Source organism: Lycium barbarum, chromosome 5 (assembly GCF_019175385.1).
Source record: "Lycium barbarum isolate Lr01 chromosome 5, ASM1917538v2, whole genome shotgun sequence".
In the NCBI taxonomy this organism is placed as follows: Eukaryota; Viridiplantae; Streptophyta; class Magnoliopsida; order Solanales; family Solanaceae; genus Lycium; species Lycium barbarum.
In genome coordinates this window covers 112,100,535-112,118,173 of record NC_083341.1, presented here as the reverse complement: position 1 = coordinate 112,118,173, position 17,639 = coordinate 112,100,535, and the positions used below count along the sequence as shown (strand labels likewise).

At 42.2% G+C, this 17,639-nt stretch overlaps 1 protein-coding gene across 1 annotated transcript; it reads left to right on the top strand.

Annotated features, from left to right (window-relative positions):
* The first annotated feature begins 503 nt into the window (after positions 1-503).
* Positions 504-4,000, top strand: LOC132641146 (BTB/POZ domain-containing protein At1g67900-like). Its single transcript, XM_060358036.1, has 4 exons — positions 504-1,075; positions 1,167-1,236; positions 1,550-2,806; positions 3,275-4,000. Exons 1-4 carry the CDS (start codon positions 1,017-1,019, stop codon positions 3,746-3,748), a joined length of 1,860 nt encoding a protein of 619 aa, XP_060214019.1. The 5' UTR covers positions 504-1,016; the 3' UTR covers positions 3,749-4,000.
* The last annotated feature ends 13,639 nt before the right edge of the window (positions 4,001-17,639 follow it).

The window sequence follows — 17,639 nt, the reverse complement described above, 5'->3', positions numbered from 1 at the left end:
CTTATAAGCTGGAAACAACTTATAAGCCAAAAAAAATAAGTTGGTGTAGTCCAACTTATTTTTTTTGGCTTATAAGCTGTTTTCAGCTTATAAGCTGCTTTAGATAAGTTAAGCCAAACAAACCCAATTAATTTTTTGAGCTTATTTTAAGCATAAAATGACTTTAAGCTGGCTAGCCAAACACTCAAAAAAGCTGAAAACAGCTTATAGGTAACTTATAAGCCAATCCAAACGGGCTCATAGCAGATTTAAAAAAAGGAGCAGTAACCACCACAAATTAATATGATAATCTAAATTTCACTAGATACGTGAGTGCAAAATTAAGAAGAAAAAGAAAAAAAATCAGTTTCTTTTTCTGTCTTATCTAATTTCAGTATTACTGTTGAATAAATTTTGTGGCTCTAGCTTTTCATTTCTTTGCCTTTTTAAAAAAAAATAAAAAAAATTGACTTGTATAGTCCTATGATCTTAATCTTAATAAGAATTGGGGGTCCCTTTGATTCTTTCTGTTTTCATGTCTAAATCTAACTGCAAACTTGACTGTTAGGACAAGAATTTTGGTAGTGCTTGATTTTCTTGGTTCATGTCATTTTGGTCATCATAATCATTAATATAAATTGCATGAGTGCAAGCTAGATACTAACAAGTAACAAATACCACAACCTTTATGCAATCCTTTAATTATATGTCCCTTTTTTTTTCCCTTCATTCTCCTGAACAACTATTTGAGAGTTGAATAAATGTCAATCTTGTTGGGTAATTTACCAAACTTTTAGAAAAATTAACAAGACAGGATATTCTAAGGGGGGTATAACTTAGTGGTGGTTCTTTTTGTTCTTAGACAATATCTATTGCTAGCAGCTGGAGAAGGAACTTTCCAAGTTAGTGGTGTCTAAAAAAGTGAAGCTTTCAACAGTTTTAGAAATGGCTTTGTCTCTGTCTCTCTGACTCTGCCATGGTTTTGCATATTGGTTGATATATTTTGTTTTTTGGGAGCATTAACAAACAAAAAGAACATGAAGTTTATGAAACTTGGATCTAGGCCTGACACTTTCATCACTACTGAGGCTGTAAGGTAACTTCATAATTTATTTCTCTGCTTCTTCTTCTTCTTGTATTCAAGAAGAAAAACTTCATAAGAATTAACCAAGATTTTTTTTATGCAGGTCAGTTAACTCTGAAGTTATTAGTGATCTCATAGTCCAAGTAAAGGGTAGCAGATATTTGCTTCACAAGGTTAAATTCTCTACCTTTTCTGTTTTCCTTCTTTTTTTTTTGCCTCACTTGGCCAATATTTGGTTGAACTTGAAAAATGAGTACTTGAAGTTCAAAAAGAATATTTTTGAGAGTTGAAATTGTGTTTGGACGTGAATTTTGCCATGAAAAAAGGTTGAAATTTTGTCGATGAAAACCATTTTTTCACTTGAAATACTCCTCAAAAACCAGTTTTTCGATGTTAGGTTATCTATTTCAAGTTGAAGTTGAAATAATAAACACGATTATTAAACTAATATTTATTTGGTGATTGGTTGTGGTTTTTGTCAAACAGTTTCCCCTGCTATCAAAGTGCTTAAGGTTACAAAGGCTATGCTCTGAAAGTCCAGAAACCTCACAACACCAAATAGTGCAGCTACCAGATTTTCCTGGTGGAATTGAAGCATTTGAGCTATGTGCAAAATTCTGCTATGGAATCACCATCACTCTAAGTGCCTACAACATTGTTGCGGCTCGGTGTGCTGCAGAATACCTGCAGATGACAGAGGATGTAGAGAAAGGAAACTTAATCTACAAACTCGAAGTATTCTTCAATTCTTGCATACTTTCAGGTTGGAAAGACTCAATTGTGACATTACAAAGTACCAAGTCCTTTCCTTTATGGTCTGAGGACTTGGGAATTACAAGCAGATGTATTGAAGCCATTGCTTCAAAGGTTTTAGCACATCCTTCAAAGGTGAATTTATCAAGGAGCTACTCAAAAAGAGGCCCAAGGGATGATATTTCATACAATGAATCAGAAAGTAGAAGGTACAAAACTTCATCTAAGAGTTGGTGGGCTGAAGAATTAGCAGAATTGAGCATAGACCTTTATTGGAGAACTATGATAGCCATCAAATCTGGTGGGAAAGTACCTGCTAGTGTTATCGGTGATGCATTGCGAATTTATGCATCAAGATGGTTACCAAACATTTCAAAGTATGCAAATATTGAGAAGCAGATAGTACATCATCAGTCCGAGTCGGATTCAATTGGAAAACACAGGCTGCTTTTGGAGTCAATTATCAGCTTGTTACCAGCTGAAAAGGGGGCAGTTTCTTGTAGCTTCTTGTTGAAATTGCTTAAAGCAACTAACATTTTGAAGGCTTCTTGTTCATCCAAGATGGAATTGGCAAGAAGGGTTGGACTTCAATTGGAAGATGCTACTGTTAATGATCTGTTAATACCTTGTGCGTCACACACATGTGACACAATTTATGATGTGGATATAGTTATCACAATATTACAAGAGTTCATGTTGCAGGGGCAAAGTCCCCCAACAAGTCCACTAAGAAGGAAAGGAGATTTGGAGAGGAGAAGATCTCGGTCCGCGGAGAATATTCACCTTGAATTTCAAGAAAGTAGGAGATCTTCTTCAGCATCACATAGCTCAAAACTCAAGGTAGCTAAGGTTGTGGATGGATATCTTCAAGAAATTGCAAGTGACACAAATTTGCCCCTATCGAAATTCATTTCCATTGCTGAAGCCATTCCAGAGTTTGCCAGGCTTGACCATGATGATCTTTACAAAGCCATTGACAAATATCTCAAGGTAATATTTCAGATAACATCTTCAACTATACCACTACCTTTTGTCAAATTTACTGTTGGGATTTCTATTTTTTAACTAAACAAACCAAAAATGTTACATACATGTGTAGAAATATTTCTTTGCACCTGTCCTAAATGTTAAAAATTAGAATGTGGGGCATTAGCATGTTAGCAGATAACCAACTCCTTGACGTCTGAATATTCTCAAGTGACGCAAGTCAATGTTCAGTTAGAATTAGAAGCTCTAATTCTGATTTTAGAGACCATTAAAAAATAAATTAACTTTAAAGAAACTGCATCGGATAAATCGTTATTATAATGATGTAGTTTAACCAATTTTTGAAGGTTATCAATTACTGAGTAATACTTATCATAGATATGGACATGTAATTATTTTATAACTGACCTAATTGTATAGGTATTTTTACTCCGTCAGTGCATATAACTTAAAACTATTACGAAAATGCAGGGGCATCCAGAGCTGAACAAAAGTGAAAGAAAGCGACTCTGCAGAATATTAGACTGCAAGAAACTATCAATGGAAGTTTGCATGCATGCTGCACAAAATGAATTACTTCCATTAAGGGTAGTTGTTCAAGTTCTTTTTTTCGAGCAAGCTCGAGCCGCTATGTCCGGTGGCCATGTAACAGAGTTGCCTAGTAACATCAAGGCCCTTCTAGCAAACCATGATGACACAGCCAAGACTTCCGCATCTTTTAATAAGGCCAAAAAGACACCAGTTGATGACCTTAAATCTCCAAAGTCCAACCTTTCAACTCTGAAAATGAAGCTAGCTGAAGATGATGATTTGGATGAACATTATGCAGATGAAATGGGAAAATCTTCAAGAATTAGAGCTTTATGTGTGCTTCCAAATCGACCTAAAAAAATGTTCAGTAAGCTATGGTCAAACAATAGATCAGTTGCAAGTGGAAAGAACTGATAATTTTTACCTTTATTTTGAAGGGTAACATATACTCTGTTATCACTATTGTGGCCTTAAGATTTTTTTTTGTCCTTTTCTTAGTTTTCGGGGAACAATTGTAGTCTTTAGGAGGAGAGAAATCTTTATGCTTAAGTATTGGGGTAAACTGTAACCTAAGCTAATAAAAGTACAAAAGTTTTACAATTAGAAGGGGAAAATTATGTATTGAACTTCTTGAGAATGGAATTGAAGAAAGAAATCATTGAGAAAGACTTTAGTTGTATATGTACTATCAGTTTATGAGCACCAGATAGTATTAATCTTGTACAATATTGAAATTATACAAAATTTTAGGACTGACATATAATTGTGATCCTGGACTCCGTGCTTTGCAGGAGTTTAGTGCATCGGCTACCCTTGTTTTTTTCAATTACTAAAAGTATGGACAAATTTCGATCCTTGCCTTAATTGGTGAAAATGTTCTACATTAAAAACTAGTTTGATTTTGTTCCTTGAATTTGGCACATAGATTGTTACTCTTTAAATTTGCATACACAAAAAAGGGAGCAAATCAAGGAAAGCTCTGGAAAAATAAGTTGCCAGCTAGTCCCCTTTTGAGATAGGGGCAAGCAAAAGAACTCTTCTTCAATTTTGAGATTTTTAGATTCATAAGATCTTAATAGAGTTCCTAAATTCTTCTCCTAAGTTGCTTTTCTTGGGCCATGGTCATGGGCATACTTGTTCGAGGGGAACCAATTGACCCATGGTTTGTCATGCGTTTATTTCCTTATATTTTGAAAATCCGCTCCGCCACCAAAGACAACTCAAGAAATTTTAATAGTTATTTTCATTAAATTTGGAAAAGGAGTACGTAGTGCAATAATTTTCTTATATCTTTTCCAAGTTGTATTCATTAGATTGAGATAGCCATCCAAGTTGCTGTCTTCTTAATTCCTTTTTCCTAGATGTAATTATACTACTGACAATAAGCGTATATGAAGTTTGTTTTGTTCGTTAAATCATTTGTAAGTTGAGCACATAACAGCTAATAACGCTCGTTTTAATAGCAGAAGATGATTCGATTTTTTCTTATCGTAATAATTCTGTCAGTTTTTTTTATAGTTAGCATAATCAGCTAAATTATTAATTGACAGACCAAGGTGTTCAATATTTGTAATCTCGGTGATTTGCAACATGTGCTATGTGTCAATTATTTATATCCACATGCATATAAAGTTAATTTTGCTTGGGAATTAAGGCTGTCCAATTTGTTTCGGAAATTTCACAATTGTTATTATTGCACCACGTAATTGCCAAACATGCATGATACACAATGTGGGAGTTTGATTTTGTTGGCAGAGACATATTCATAGTATTTTGTTTGGGTTTCACAAAAATGTAGTCTCTGCAAATATAGTGCAATGACCCAGAAGATATGTCAGATTTTGCAAAATCGTTCAAATAATTTAGCACAAAATCAAAAGTTGCCCCTTCTTAAGGCTACACTAAATAAAATACTTCATGTTAGCCACTGGAGATGTAGGGTTGCATTGATATAACAAGATTGCATGCTCGCTTTCAAAATTATTCTTCATTGTGGTGGACAATTACTGTATCTCGTTGTTTTAAGCAATTGGAATTGGAATCCACTTAATTTGTTAATTTCCACTTATAAGTTCGCTTCTCATAAAAGCTTTCTTCATATTTTTTTATTAAACTACATAAAAAAAGGGTTTTTTCGACCTCAATTGAGGTCGAAATTTTAAGAATTTATTTTCATTTTTATTTTTTATAGGATTTTGACCTCATGAGGTCGTTTAATTAACGAGAAAAATATAATTTCGACCTTGTTTACCCTGAATTTAGGTAATCAATTAAATTTATGAGTGAGGTATAGGATATGTGGTTGAGCTTTAATCTATTTGGTTGAAAAAAGATATATATATGGATATGCTACGAAGAAGTGAATAATAACCGATGGTTTGCACTAAGTATATGTATTTAATAATATATGAATATTGTTTAGTTGAATAAAGCTAAAGAATAACACACTGAATCCGGACCAAAATCAGAGAATGAGAGAGGGAGATTTTATATATTTTGCTATTACAATGTTCTAGAACTGAAGAAGCCAACCCCTGAAAGTAAAGTAATGTCTCCTATTTATAGTTTTGCCTTATGGTCCTCATACAACATAAAACCCTTTTGAATAAAGAGAAACCCTAAAAAGGATAAGGTTGGGTCGTACAGTCTGACACCCGTACGATTGGCAGTATAATGTGGCAGAACGGTATTGACGCGTGGCAATTGTGTAACGGATCACCCGGACCAACGGCCACGATCAACTCGGCTATGGAGAAACTGGACCAAACGATGTCCTTCGCTTTCTTCGGATAAAGCACTCCTCCGGTCCCGAAAGAAAATCTTCATGCTCGTGCTTGTTTCTTTCTTCCCTCGGTCTCCGGTCTCACCGGTCTAGCATATATCCGATTTTTACCGTATACAGATAGTCCCCACACTTTCCGAACCGTAGTCTTATCGGAGTAACGGGAAGTGGATGAATCAAGAAACCGGTGGTTCCATATGCTCGTTATTATCTTTTCATTTTGGCGGGAACAGTTGCGTCACGTCCCTCTGTCATCGGCCACGTGTCTCATCCCGGATGGTCAGCACTGACAACCGCCGTAACACACGTCATTTCAAGTCACTTCTTATTAATTATGGGACACGTGGCATTGCCCGATTGGCTGGGATCTGTAACCGCCTCGATCCCATATCTATATAATGCCTTCCACCACTTCATTTTTCCATTTCACGCCTTTATTTCATTTTTCCTCCATTTTATTTCTTCACTTCACTTTATTCTCTCTTCATTTCGTCACCTCTAATCATCCTCCATCTCAAGTTTGTTGCTGATTCAACCGTTTATCCCCTTTGATTCATCGCTTATATTACGTGAAAGGAAACAACTCTGCCAATTTCTTCACTAGCTGTTTTTGTTTAGAGTGTGTTGCTGCTGCTTCTTCTTACTCTTTACCATTTTGAATTCTTTCTTGACTGTTCCCTCACTCCTATTTTTTAACTTCCCCTTCGAATTTGCCAAATCTTTTTTTTCATAACCTCCAAATGTCTGCTAACACTAAAACCACCTCCCATGATGTTCCCTCGGTTTCTTCTCAAGGAACCGAGCCAACTTCTCAACCCAAGGGGAAGATCGCCTTCGAACCCACTGCTTTGGACATTGTACCGTCCAAACCTAACTATAACAAAGATTTCGAGGTTGAGAAACCTTCTTTGGTTTCCGATAGAGGGTTTGATGTAAGGCGGTATCCCTCGTCCATTACTGAGGACAAACTCGATTTAGTCCGGGCTGATTGCGGATGGGATAACCGTTCGGTTCACGTTTTTGCCTCCGGACCAGATGAATCAGTCACCGACCATCGGGAGGGCTTCTTGTACGTTTACACTTATCCTTTCACCCTCAAGCTCGACCCCCCGATCGATCCGGTCATTTTAGATATGTGCCGGACTTACAATGTAACCCTGGCCCAGATTGGTCCGATTGTCTGGAGGACCGTGGCCTGTCTCCGGCTGTTGGCCAATAATACGAAAAAGGAGTTCACGCTGGCTCACTTCATATGGTTATACTCCCCGAGGTTGTTCCGGGGTGGTGTAATAAAACTCGCTAAGTGAAGCCAGAATCCAATTTTTTCAAAAATGGACGAAGATAGAGACCGGGGCTGGTTGGAGCGTTACGTCCGGGTGAGGACCACAGACATTATTCCGGCCAACTACATGCCCTTTCCGGAGAGGTGGAATGATAATCGTAAGTCTCAGTTCTTTTAATAATTGCTTTTGAATGCTTTGTCAAACACTAGTTCTTTCACATTCTCACTACTTGTCCTCTTCTTTATACCAGCCGTGGGTTGGATACCTCCAGCTGTCCGGAACATCAACGAATGGGTTAGTGCTCTCCTCAGCCAACATACCCACGAAGATCGGACATGGGAACTCCTGTCACATGGCCGATGGGTCGCTCAAAACCACGGTAATACTTTGCTTCTATCGGTATTCTATGCATTTTCTACCTCTCCTTTTTATAACATCTTCGGCTTTCAGGTTTACCCAAGGGCTCGGTGGACTCGAGACCGGAATCAGTAGCTGAACCTGCTACATTGGCACCCGAGTTCGATTCAGCAGGTACATCCCGTATCATTGCTACCGCCAACAATAGAAAAAAGCCCTCAGACAAAGGGCAGAAACCGAAAAAGAGGGTGAGGAGCGTCGTTCAGACTTTAAGAGACGAAACAGAGCCCGAGCTCCTCGTTCGGAGAATCGGTGTGGCCCCTTCCGTTGCTTCTATTCCAGAGGAGGGTACCACCATATCATCACTTCCTTCAGTTGGGGAAGGACCTTCAGCTCCGGCAGTACACACAGGTGGGGAAGAAATTCATTACCCGACTCCTCTAAGGTCGATTGAATTCGTTGATATTTCAGGTGATGATTCATCCGAAGAAACCCCCTGCAAAGGACAAGAAGATCCGGGAAGTCACCTGCTGCCGAAGCCGGTCAAAGGTCTAAGCCGGTCCTCGAGACAGAAGTTCCAACGGATGTTGGTCCACTGCCCGGCTATGAGACTGCTGTAACTTCGGAGATCCCTGCCTTTGCCGAAGCTGCTGAGGCTGCTTCGAGTTCTCCAACTCCAGCTTTAAAGTCGGGTGATTTTGATGACATGTTCTCGGATACTCCTCCTGCTACAGGGGAAGCTTCCGGTTTTGGACATCTCCCTATTCCTCGGGTCACGAGGGCGACTAGCCGGTCTATCGAGACTGGTGCTAGGGATAGCTTGGTGCACATCTTTTCAGCCCCGAGTGTGGAACCTAGGAGGACAAGATTGGCTGTGATCACTATTCCCGAGGACTGCAGCTTTTTGTCTCGTCCGGTGGGTGTGGCAAGATACCTGAGTCCCCTTGTCTCGGACTCAAACAAACGAAAGATGAACGGATTCCCCTGTCAGTGTCTCATTAACGAGGGCATGCATGCGGGCAATCGAGTAAGTTTATCAGCCATCCTTGCATAATTCACTGAGAATTTTAGTTTCTCGTTTATCCGAGTTTTAACTTGCTTCTTTTACAGAGTGTGGTGCTTGTTAACGAAGCCTTCGTCCGTTCTCAGCAAGAGGTTGACGATCTCAAGGGCCAGCTGGATGCCCAAGGTCGAGAAACAGAGAAGTTCCAGCACCTTTTGCGGGTGAAGGAGGATGAATTGAACCGAACAGTTACTCTTTCCAACCTTCAACCCGAGATCGATACGATGAAGGCTGAAAACCTTCGATTAAAGGATGAGTTGGCCGAGATGATCGAAAAGAACAGACTTCTAGAAGTGGACAAAGTCGGCCTTAGCCAGGACAACCCTCGTTTTTCCTCAAGGCTTGGTGAGCTCGAAACCACCATCTCTTGACTCCAGGGAGAGCTGAACTTGGTCAAGTCCGATGCCATGAGCATGGCCGAAAGGCATCGGCTTCTCGATTCTGAGAGTGCTAAGTACAAAGAGCGGATGAGGGTGTTTGAGCAGAAAGTAGAGGACAGGGCCCGGATATGTGATAAGCTGAAAACCAAACTTGAGGAGACGGCCGATGCTAATGACCTTCTCAAGGCCGAGCTCGAGTCGGCCACTCAAGTCCAAAGGGTCTTCAAGGAAGAGCGGGATGAACTGGTGACAAAGCTAGCCTAGGCTGAGGCCGATTTGGCAGAAGCCCTTAGGAGTGTAGAAGCTGCCGAGGCTCATACTACGATTGCTGTGGAGTATGAACGGTGGAAGTCTCGGAGGATCACCCTTGAGCAAGCCGAGCATGGCTTTGCGGATCCTTCGGCCCTGATACTCGAAGCTAAAAGGGTCGAGGAAGAAGCTAAGAGAGCCCTCGATACTGACTCCGATGACTCCGAGCGGACAGTGTCCGAACACTCCGGATCCAGCTATACCGGATAGACCAGGGCCTGTACTTAGCCTTTTGTTTTTTTGCCTTTGTAGGGGTTTCCGGTGTAAAAACCTTTGTATAAATGAAACATGCATTTTTCTTGATTTTCTTTATTCTTTTGTTTGACTGTTTGTTATGACTTTTTCCCGAATTGTCGGTCCGTTTTAAGGGCAAGCAGACTCGGAGTCATTATTCCGGACTGTGCCTGAATATCGGCTTTTCTCTTCGTCCGGTACGTTTTGTCCGGGAATTTGATCGAGTTTTTTACCCGTGGGACTTATCTAATGCTTTGTGAATTCAGACGTCTTCGAATCACGATAGGAATTTTTTAGGGCCGGTATTTTTCGGCTATTTTTTAGGGCCGATAGTTTTTGGACACCTGAATCCCAGCCTTAGCAAAATTTGATGTAGCAGTTCCCATTCGAGGGAGTTTAAAGATTTTGGCTCGGTTCACTGTGACCTTGTTGCCTTTGTCGAATTTCGACCGTAGTGCCCGGAATAGGGTATATGAATGAAGAAATGCCGAAATACGGCGATAATCACCGGGGTAGGGTGTTGTAACAAGAAGACATCTGAAATGTCATAATTCGAACTTTCGATAATTTTGGTATTGCAAGTATTTGTACATACATGATATGAGAATTTTGTTTCCTTCTGCTTTTGCCGCAGCAAATACTAAATGGACACGATTCATTCTGATCGTTTGGTCCTTACATCGAAACCTAATGCAGAAGGTCCGGTTTTGGTTTTTCCGTAGCAAATGTTGAGTGGACACGATTCATTCTGATCGTTTGGTCCTTATATTGAAACCTAATGTAGCAGATCCGGTTTCGATTTGTTGGGCTCCTCCGTTTTCCACTAACCAAGGTAAACCTCGATGTGGGTACAATAGTCCCCTAGTGCTTATCCAAGTTGCAAGATCGAGTAAGTACTATTAAGTTCCCACTCGTAGGGTGTGACCCCGAGTTTCCCGGCGTTTGTCCTTGTCTTTGTCAAGTAACACATTGTACTTGTTGCCTCATTATAAACCTTGTCGGAAAACCCATTTTGGGACAAAACCGTACTAAGAAAAAGAGTGCAACATGTGTTTTCAGACCTATATTCTAACTTTATCCGGTACTTGACTTCTTGCAAAAAAGAAAAGGGTTAATAGAAAAACACGAGGTGTCCATACCTTAGCAGTAGTATCTCTTCAAATGAGCCACAATCCAGTTATTGCGCAACCGTTGCCCGTCCATGGATTCCAGCTGATACGATCCTTTGCCCGTTACCTCGGTTATCTTGTACGGTCCTTCCCAGTTCGGACCCAGTTTTCCTTCGTTGGGATTCTTGGTGTTCAGGGTAACCTTTCGAATCACCAAGTCCCCAACTTGGAAATGTCGAAAATTGGCTCTCCGATTGTAGTACCTTTCCATTCTCTGCTTCTAGGCTGCAATACGGACCAACACGTTCTCGCGAAGTTCATCCGTGGCATCGAGTTTTACGGCCATGGCCTCATCATTTGATTCCTCGGTGGTATACTTGAACCGGAGACTCGGTTCACCAACTTCTACGGGAATGAGGGCTTCGGCCCCGTAGACCAACGAGAAAGGTGTTTCTCCCGTGCTTGATTTCGATGTGGTTCTATAAGCTCACAATACCTCCGGTAGTACTTCCCTCCAGTGATGCTTTGACGTTTCAAGTCTTTTCCCCAGATTTTGAATTATTGTTTTATTCATGGATTCCGCCTGTCCGTTCGCACACGGGTGATATGGAGTTGATAGGATTTTCTTGATCTTCAATCCTTCGAGGAAATCATTGACTTTGCCGCCCACGAACTGAGGACCATTATCACAAGTTATCTTGGCCGGGATGCCGAAACGACAAATAATGTGGTCCCATATGAAGTCAATGACTTCCTTCTCTCTAATTTTTTCGAAAGCCTGCGCTTCAACCCATTTGGAGAAATAGTCAGTCATAAACAAAATAAAACGGGCTTTACCTGGTGCCCATGGCAGTGGACCAACAATGTCCATTTCCCACTTCATGAAAGGCCAAGGTGACACCACCGAATGCAACAACTCCCCGGGCTAATGAATCATCGGGGCATGTCTTTGACACCCGTCGCACTTCAGGACAAAATTCTTTGAATCTTCCTCCATCCGGTTCCAGTAATAACCGGCTCTGACAATTTTTTGGACCAGGGCTTCGGCACCGGAGTGGTTATCGCAGGTCACTTCGTGCACCTCTCTCATTACATACTCCGTTTCTCCGGGACCCAAACACTTGGCCAGGGGTCCGAAGAAAGACCGTCGATACAATTGGCCATCTACCAAGCAGAAATGCGCAGCTTTTGTCCTTAGCGACCGTGATTCTTTTGGGTCACTCTGGAGCTTTCTGTCTCGCAAGTAGTCGACATACTTGTTGCGCCAATCCCAAGTTAAACCCATTGTGTTTATTTCGGCATGTCCGTTCTCTATCGCTGAATTCATCAAGTGCACTGTAGTCCCGGGGTTGATTTCTTCCCTTTCTACTGAAGATCCCAAATTGGCCAATGCATCGGCTTCGCCGTTCTGCTCCCTCGGTACATGCTGCATAGTCCATTCTTTAAACCGGTATAGTATCACTTGGATTTTTTCTAGATATCTTTGCATCTGTTCGTCCTTGACCTCGAAGACGCCATTTACCTGGTTAACGACCAAAAGAGAATCGCACTTTGCCTTGATTATTTCGGCCCCCATACTCCGGGCTAATTCCAAACCTGCAATCATAGCCTCATACTCGGCTTCATCGTTAGTTAATTTGATAGTTCTAATGGATTATTGAATGGCATCCCCGGCGGGGGTTCTAAGGACGATTCCTAGCCCGGTATCTTTGAGGTTCAAGGCTCCGTCCGTGTATAGCGACCAAATACCCGAAGCATTCCCCGAGGTTAACAGAAGTTCTTTTTCAACCTCGGGGACCATAGCCGGGGTGAAGTCCGCCATAAAATCAGCCAAGATCTGGGACTTGATGGTCGTCCGAGGCTTGTATTCGATATCATATCCGCTAATCTCTACGGCCCATTTAGTTAGTCTACCCGATAATTCCGGTTTATGCATGATGTTCTTTAGGGGGTAAGTAGTCACTACACATATCGGATGACATTGAAAGTAAGGCTTGAGCTTCCTAGAAGCGCTTACCAATGCCAATGCCAACTTTTCCAAGTGGGGATAACGGGTTTCCGCATCCCCTGAAGTCCTACTCACATAGTAAATGGGGAATTGCGTACCTGATTCTTCTCGTACCAAAACACCACTCACCGCTACCTCGGAGACGGCAAGGTAGAGAAAAAGCTGCTCGCCCGTTTTTGGTGTGTGCAGTAGAGGCGGGCTGGACAAGTACCTTTTAAATTCTTGCAAAGCTCTTTGACACTCCGATGTCCAAACGAAGTCGTTCTTCTTCCTTAGTAAGGAGAAAAAGCGATGACTCTTATCCGAGGACCTCGATATGAAATGACTCGGCACCGCTATCCTCCCGGTGAGCCTCTGCACTCCTTTGACGTTGTTCACCACCTCAATATCCTCGATGGCTTTGATCTTATCCGGGTTGATTTCAATTTCCCGGTTTGACACCATGAAACCCAAAAATTTACTGGACTGGACACCGAAGGCGCATTTTTCCGGATTAAGCTTCATGTTGTACTTGCGGAGTACATCAAAGGTTTCCTGCAAATGCTTTAAATGGTCCTCTGTTTCCAGGGACTTGACCACCATGTCGTCAATATAAACTTCTATTGTTTTCCCTATTTGTTCTTCGAACATTCCATTAACTAGGCATTGGTAAGTTGCACCGACATTTTTTAATCCAAAAGGCATGACGTTGTAACAGTAAGTCCCATACCGGGTAATAAAGGATGTTTTCTCTTGATCCTCCGGGTGCATCCGAATTTGGTTATACCCGGAGTATGCATCGAGAAAACTTAACATCTCATGCCCGGCCGTCGCATCGATCATTCTATCGATGTGAGGCAGCGGAAATGAATCCTTCGGGAATTCTTTGTTTAAATCCTTATAATCAACGCACATTCGAAATTTATTACCTTTTTTCGGTACCACTAGTACGTTAGCTAGCCAATCCGGGTACTTGATCTCCTGGATAGAGCCTATTTTTAACAGCTTCGTACCTCTTCCTTCACGAAGGCGTGTTTCGCCTCCGCCATGGGCCTTCTCTTCTGCTTCATCGGGGGAAACCTTCCGTCTAAGCTGAGCTTTTGAGTTGTTACTTCCGGTGGCACACCTGTCATATCTATATGGGACCATGCGAAACAATCGGCATTAGCTCGAAGAAATTTAATTAACTTGTTCCTGAGCTCCAAGGTTAACCCGTGCCCAGGTATACCTTTCTGTCTGGTAGACATTCGGACAAGGTGATTTGCTCCAACTACTCTACTGTTGACTTGGTCGCATTCGAGTCATCCGGCATGACGAATGATCTGGGTACACCGAAATCATCCTCTTCATATCCCGGATCCGACCCCGTGTGCTTTAATTGCTATTTGGTGTCCTTTCCCCCTGTTGAATCTTCTTCCTTTTGATCCGATTTTTTGGGCTGAGGTGTCGCTTCCTCGACCACGAACATCTCCCTTGCAGCGGGATGTTCACCTCGGATGGTTTTTATCCTTTCCGGGGTCGGGGAATTTCAGCAGCTGATGTAATGTAGACGGCACGACCCTCATGCTATGTATCCAAGGTCTACCCGGCAATGCATTATACTTCATATCTCCCTCGATTACATAGAACACCATTTGCTGGATAGTGCCATCAATGTTAACCGGCAAAGATATCTCCCTTTTCGTGGTTTAGCTCGCCATGTTGAACCCGCTGAGCACCCGGGCTACCGATACGAAATGATCGAGTAGCCTTAGCTGTTCGACCATTCTCCACCGGATGATGTTGGCTGAGCTACCTGGGTCAATCAAAATACGTTTAACCTGACTTTTAAAAATAAGTATAGAGATTACCAATGCATCATTGTGCGGTTGAATGATGCCTTCTGCATCCTCGTTGCTGAAAGAGATGGAACCCTCGGGTAAATAATCCCGGCTGCGCTTCTCACGCACAATAAAAACCTTGGTCTGTTTCATCACCGGCCCTCGTGGGGTATCGGTACCCCCGATTATCATGTTGATTATATGTTGAGGTTCTACTGGTTCGGCCCGTTTATGAGTCTCCCTTTCCTTGTAGTGACCTTTGGCTCGTTCACTTAGCAATTCTCGGAGATGGTCGTTCTTCAGTAATCGAGCCACCTCCTCTCTTAGCTGGCGACAATCCTCAGTTCTGTGTCCATGGGTTCCATGATATTCACACATCACACTCGGGTCCCGTTAGCCCGGGTCTGACCTTAGTGGTCTCGGCCATCTTACATCTGCGATACAGCCAATAGCCGAGACGAGGTACGAAGTGTTGACGTTGAAGTTGTACTCCGATATCCTTGGCAAGTCTTTGTTGCTGGCCGAACTTCCAGCATCGCTCCTGAATGACAGACCTCGACTGTTCGACGGGCGCTCGGGCCGCTTATCACCCCGCCCGGAGAAATGGCTCGGGCCAACCTTTGATTTTTCCGACCTGAAGCTTGGGTTTCGATACCTTTCCCTCGATGGTCTGGACTCTGGTTCGTAATTCTTTCGCGATCTCTTAGATCTTTTGTTCATATTTACGGGCCCCGGAGGAAGCTCGAGTTGGTCATCCTCTACCCGAATCTTTGACTCGGATCGGTTATGGACATCCGCCCAGGTCACAGCCTCGTATTCCAGCAAGTTTTCCTTTAATTTGAATGAGGCCGTTGAGCTCTGAGGATTGAGCCCTTTGGTGGAAGCTCGTGCAGCCCATTCCTCCAGAACCGGAGGGAGCTCCATTCGTTCCCTTTGGAATCGGTTGACAAATTCACGCAATAACTCGTCATCCCTTTGGGCTATACGGAAAATATCCGCCTTACGGGCCTACAACGTTTTGGCACCGGCGTGAGCTTTTATGAACGCATCGGCGAGCATTTCGAAAGAAGTGATTGAATGCTCGGGCAGATGGTCATACTAAGTCAATGCTCCCTTTGACAGAGTTTCCCCGAACCTTTTCAGCAACATGGACTCAATTTCATCCTCTTCCACATCATTGCCTTTTATAGCGCAGGTGTACGAAGTCACGTGTTCCTGAGGGTCCGTTGTTCCGTCATATTTGTGGATATCCGGCATCTTGAACCTCTTCGAGATCAATTTCGGAGCTGCACTCGGAGGAAACGGCCTCTGGATGTACCTCTTCGAATCCGGTCCTTTTAGAATAGGCGGAGCCCCCGGTATTTGGTCCACCTGAGAGTTATATGTTTCCACCCTCTTTTCGGTCGAGTCTACCCGCTTCGCCAATGTTTCGAGCATTCTCAGAACCTCGGTGGATGAACCAGCTCCGGACCCATTGCTCTCAACCATCCGCCTCTCATCCCTTCTGGGTTCAGCAACACCCTTCGCCTTCTCCGGGGGCGTTTTATCACTTCTGTTTTGCAACTGGGCTATTGCGATTCCTTGTTCGGCAATTGCTGCTCTTTGTTCCTGCAATATTTCAAAAATTAAACGTAAGTCAATATTATCATCCGGGGTATCCGATACTTTCCGGCCTTGTGTCTGGGACAAATTAATTGAATTGTGAGTATTTAAAGGATCGGTGGCCGGCGGGGCGGCATTCTCCTAATTCACGGTGTTTTGCCGGTTGAGGCCCTCCCTCGAATTAACGGGGTTTGGTCAGCGGGATTTGCTGGTAATCCTCGTGGCCCACTGTCTTCATTTTCGGCCATAATCTCGTTGTTGTTGACGTGACCAGATTGTCCACTGTTAGCCATTTGATCCGTTTTCATAGAGACGAACAAAAGATATTTTCGATTCTGACGGGTAAGATAGAAATCAAGATCAAAGACCACTATTATCCTAGCCCCACGGTGGGCGCCAAACTGTTTACCCCGAATTTAGGTAATCAATTAAATTTATGAGTGAGGTATAGGATATGTGGTTGAACTTTAATCTATTTGGTTGAAAAAAGATATATATGGATATGCTACGAAGAAGTGAATAATAACTGATGGTTTGCACTAAGTATATGTATTTAATAATATATGAATATTGTTTAGTTGAATAAAGCTAAAGAATAACACACTGAATCCGGACCAAAATCAGAGAATGAGAGAGGGAGATTTTATATATTTTGCTATTACAATGTTCTAGAATTGAAGAAACCAACCCCTGAAAGTAAAGTAATGCCTCCTATTTATAGTTTTGCCTTATGGGCCTCATACAACATAAAACCCTTTTGAATAAAGAGAAACCCTAAAAAGGATAAGGTTAGGTCGTACGGTCTGACACTCGTACGATTGGCAGTACAATGTGGCAGTACGGTATTGACGCGTGGCAATTGTGTAATGGATCACCCGGACCAACGGCCACGATCAACTCGGTTATGGAGAAACCGAACCAAATGATGTCCTTCGCTTTCTTCGGATCAAGCACTCCTCCGGTCCCGAAAGAAAGTCTTCATGCTCGTGCTTGTTTCTTTCTTCCCTCGGTCTCTGGTCTCACCGGTCTAGCATATATCCGATATTTACCGTATATAGACCTCATGAGATCGAAATTATTTTTTGTACAAATAATAAATGAAAACAATTATTTTATAAAATTTTTAATTATATAAATATGAAATAATTTTTGGTTTAGCTACCTCATGAGGTCGAAATTAATTTTAAAAAAATGAAAAATTTCGACCTCACAATGTTGATCAAATATGCATGACTTAAAAATTTGGACCTCATGAGGTCGAAAATTTTAAGACATAGTACCTCCGGCCAACCCGCACCGTTGGCGAGCCCCCATTGCGCACACCGCACCACCAGTGGCCTCCGCCACCTGCATAGTGAGGTAAATGATTTTTTTTTCAA

Bases quoted from the DNA above. Each gene is read 5' to 3' on its own strand.
- LOC132641146 (XM_060358036.1), top strand. From the start codon at position 1,017: ATGAAGTTTATGAAACTTGGATCTAGGCCTGACACTTTCATCACTACT. The intron at 1,076-1,166 runs GTAACTTCATAA...TTTTTTATGCAG, and splicing joins ATCACTACTGAGGCTGTAAG to GTCAGTTAACTCTGAAGTTA. The intron at 1,237-1,549 runs GTTAAATTCTCT...TTTGTCAAACAG, and splicing joins GCAGATATTTGCTTCACAAG to TTTCCCCTGCTATCAAAGTG.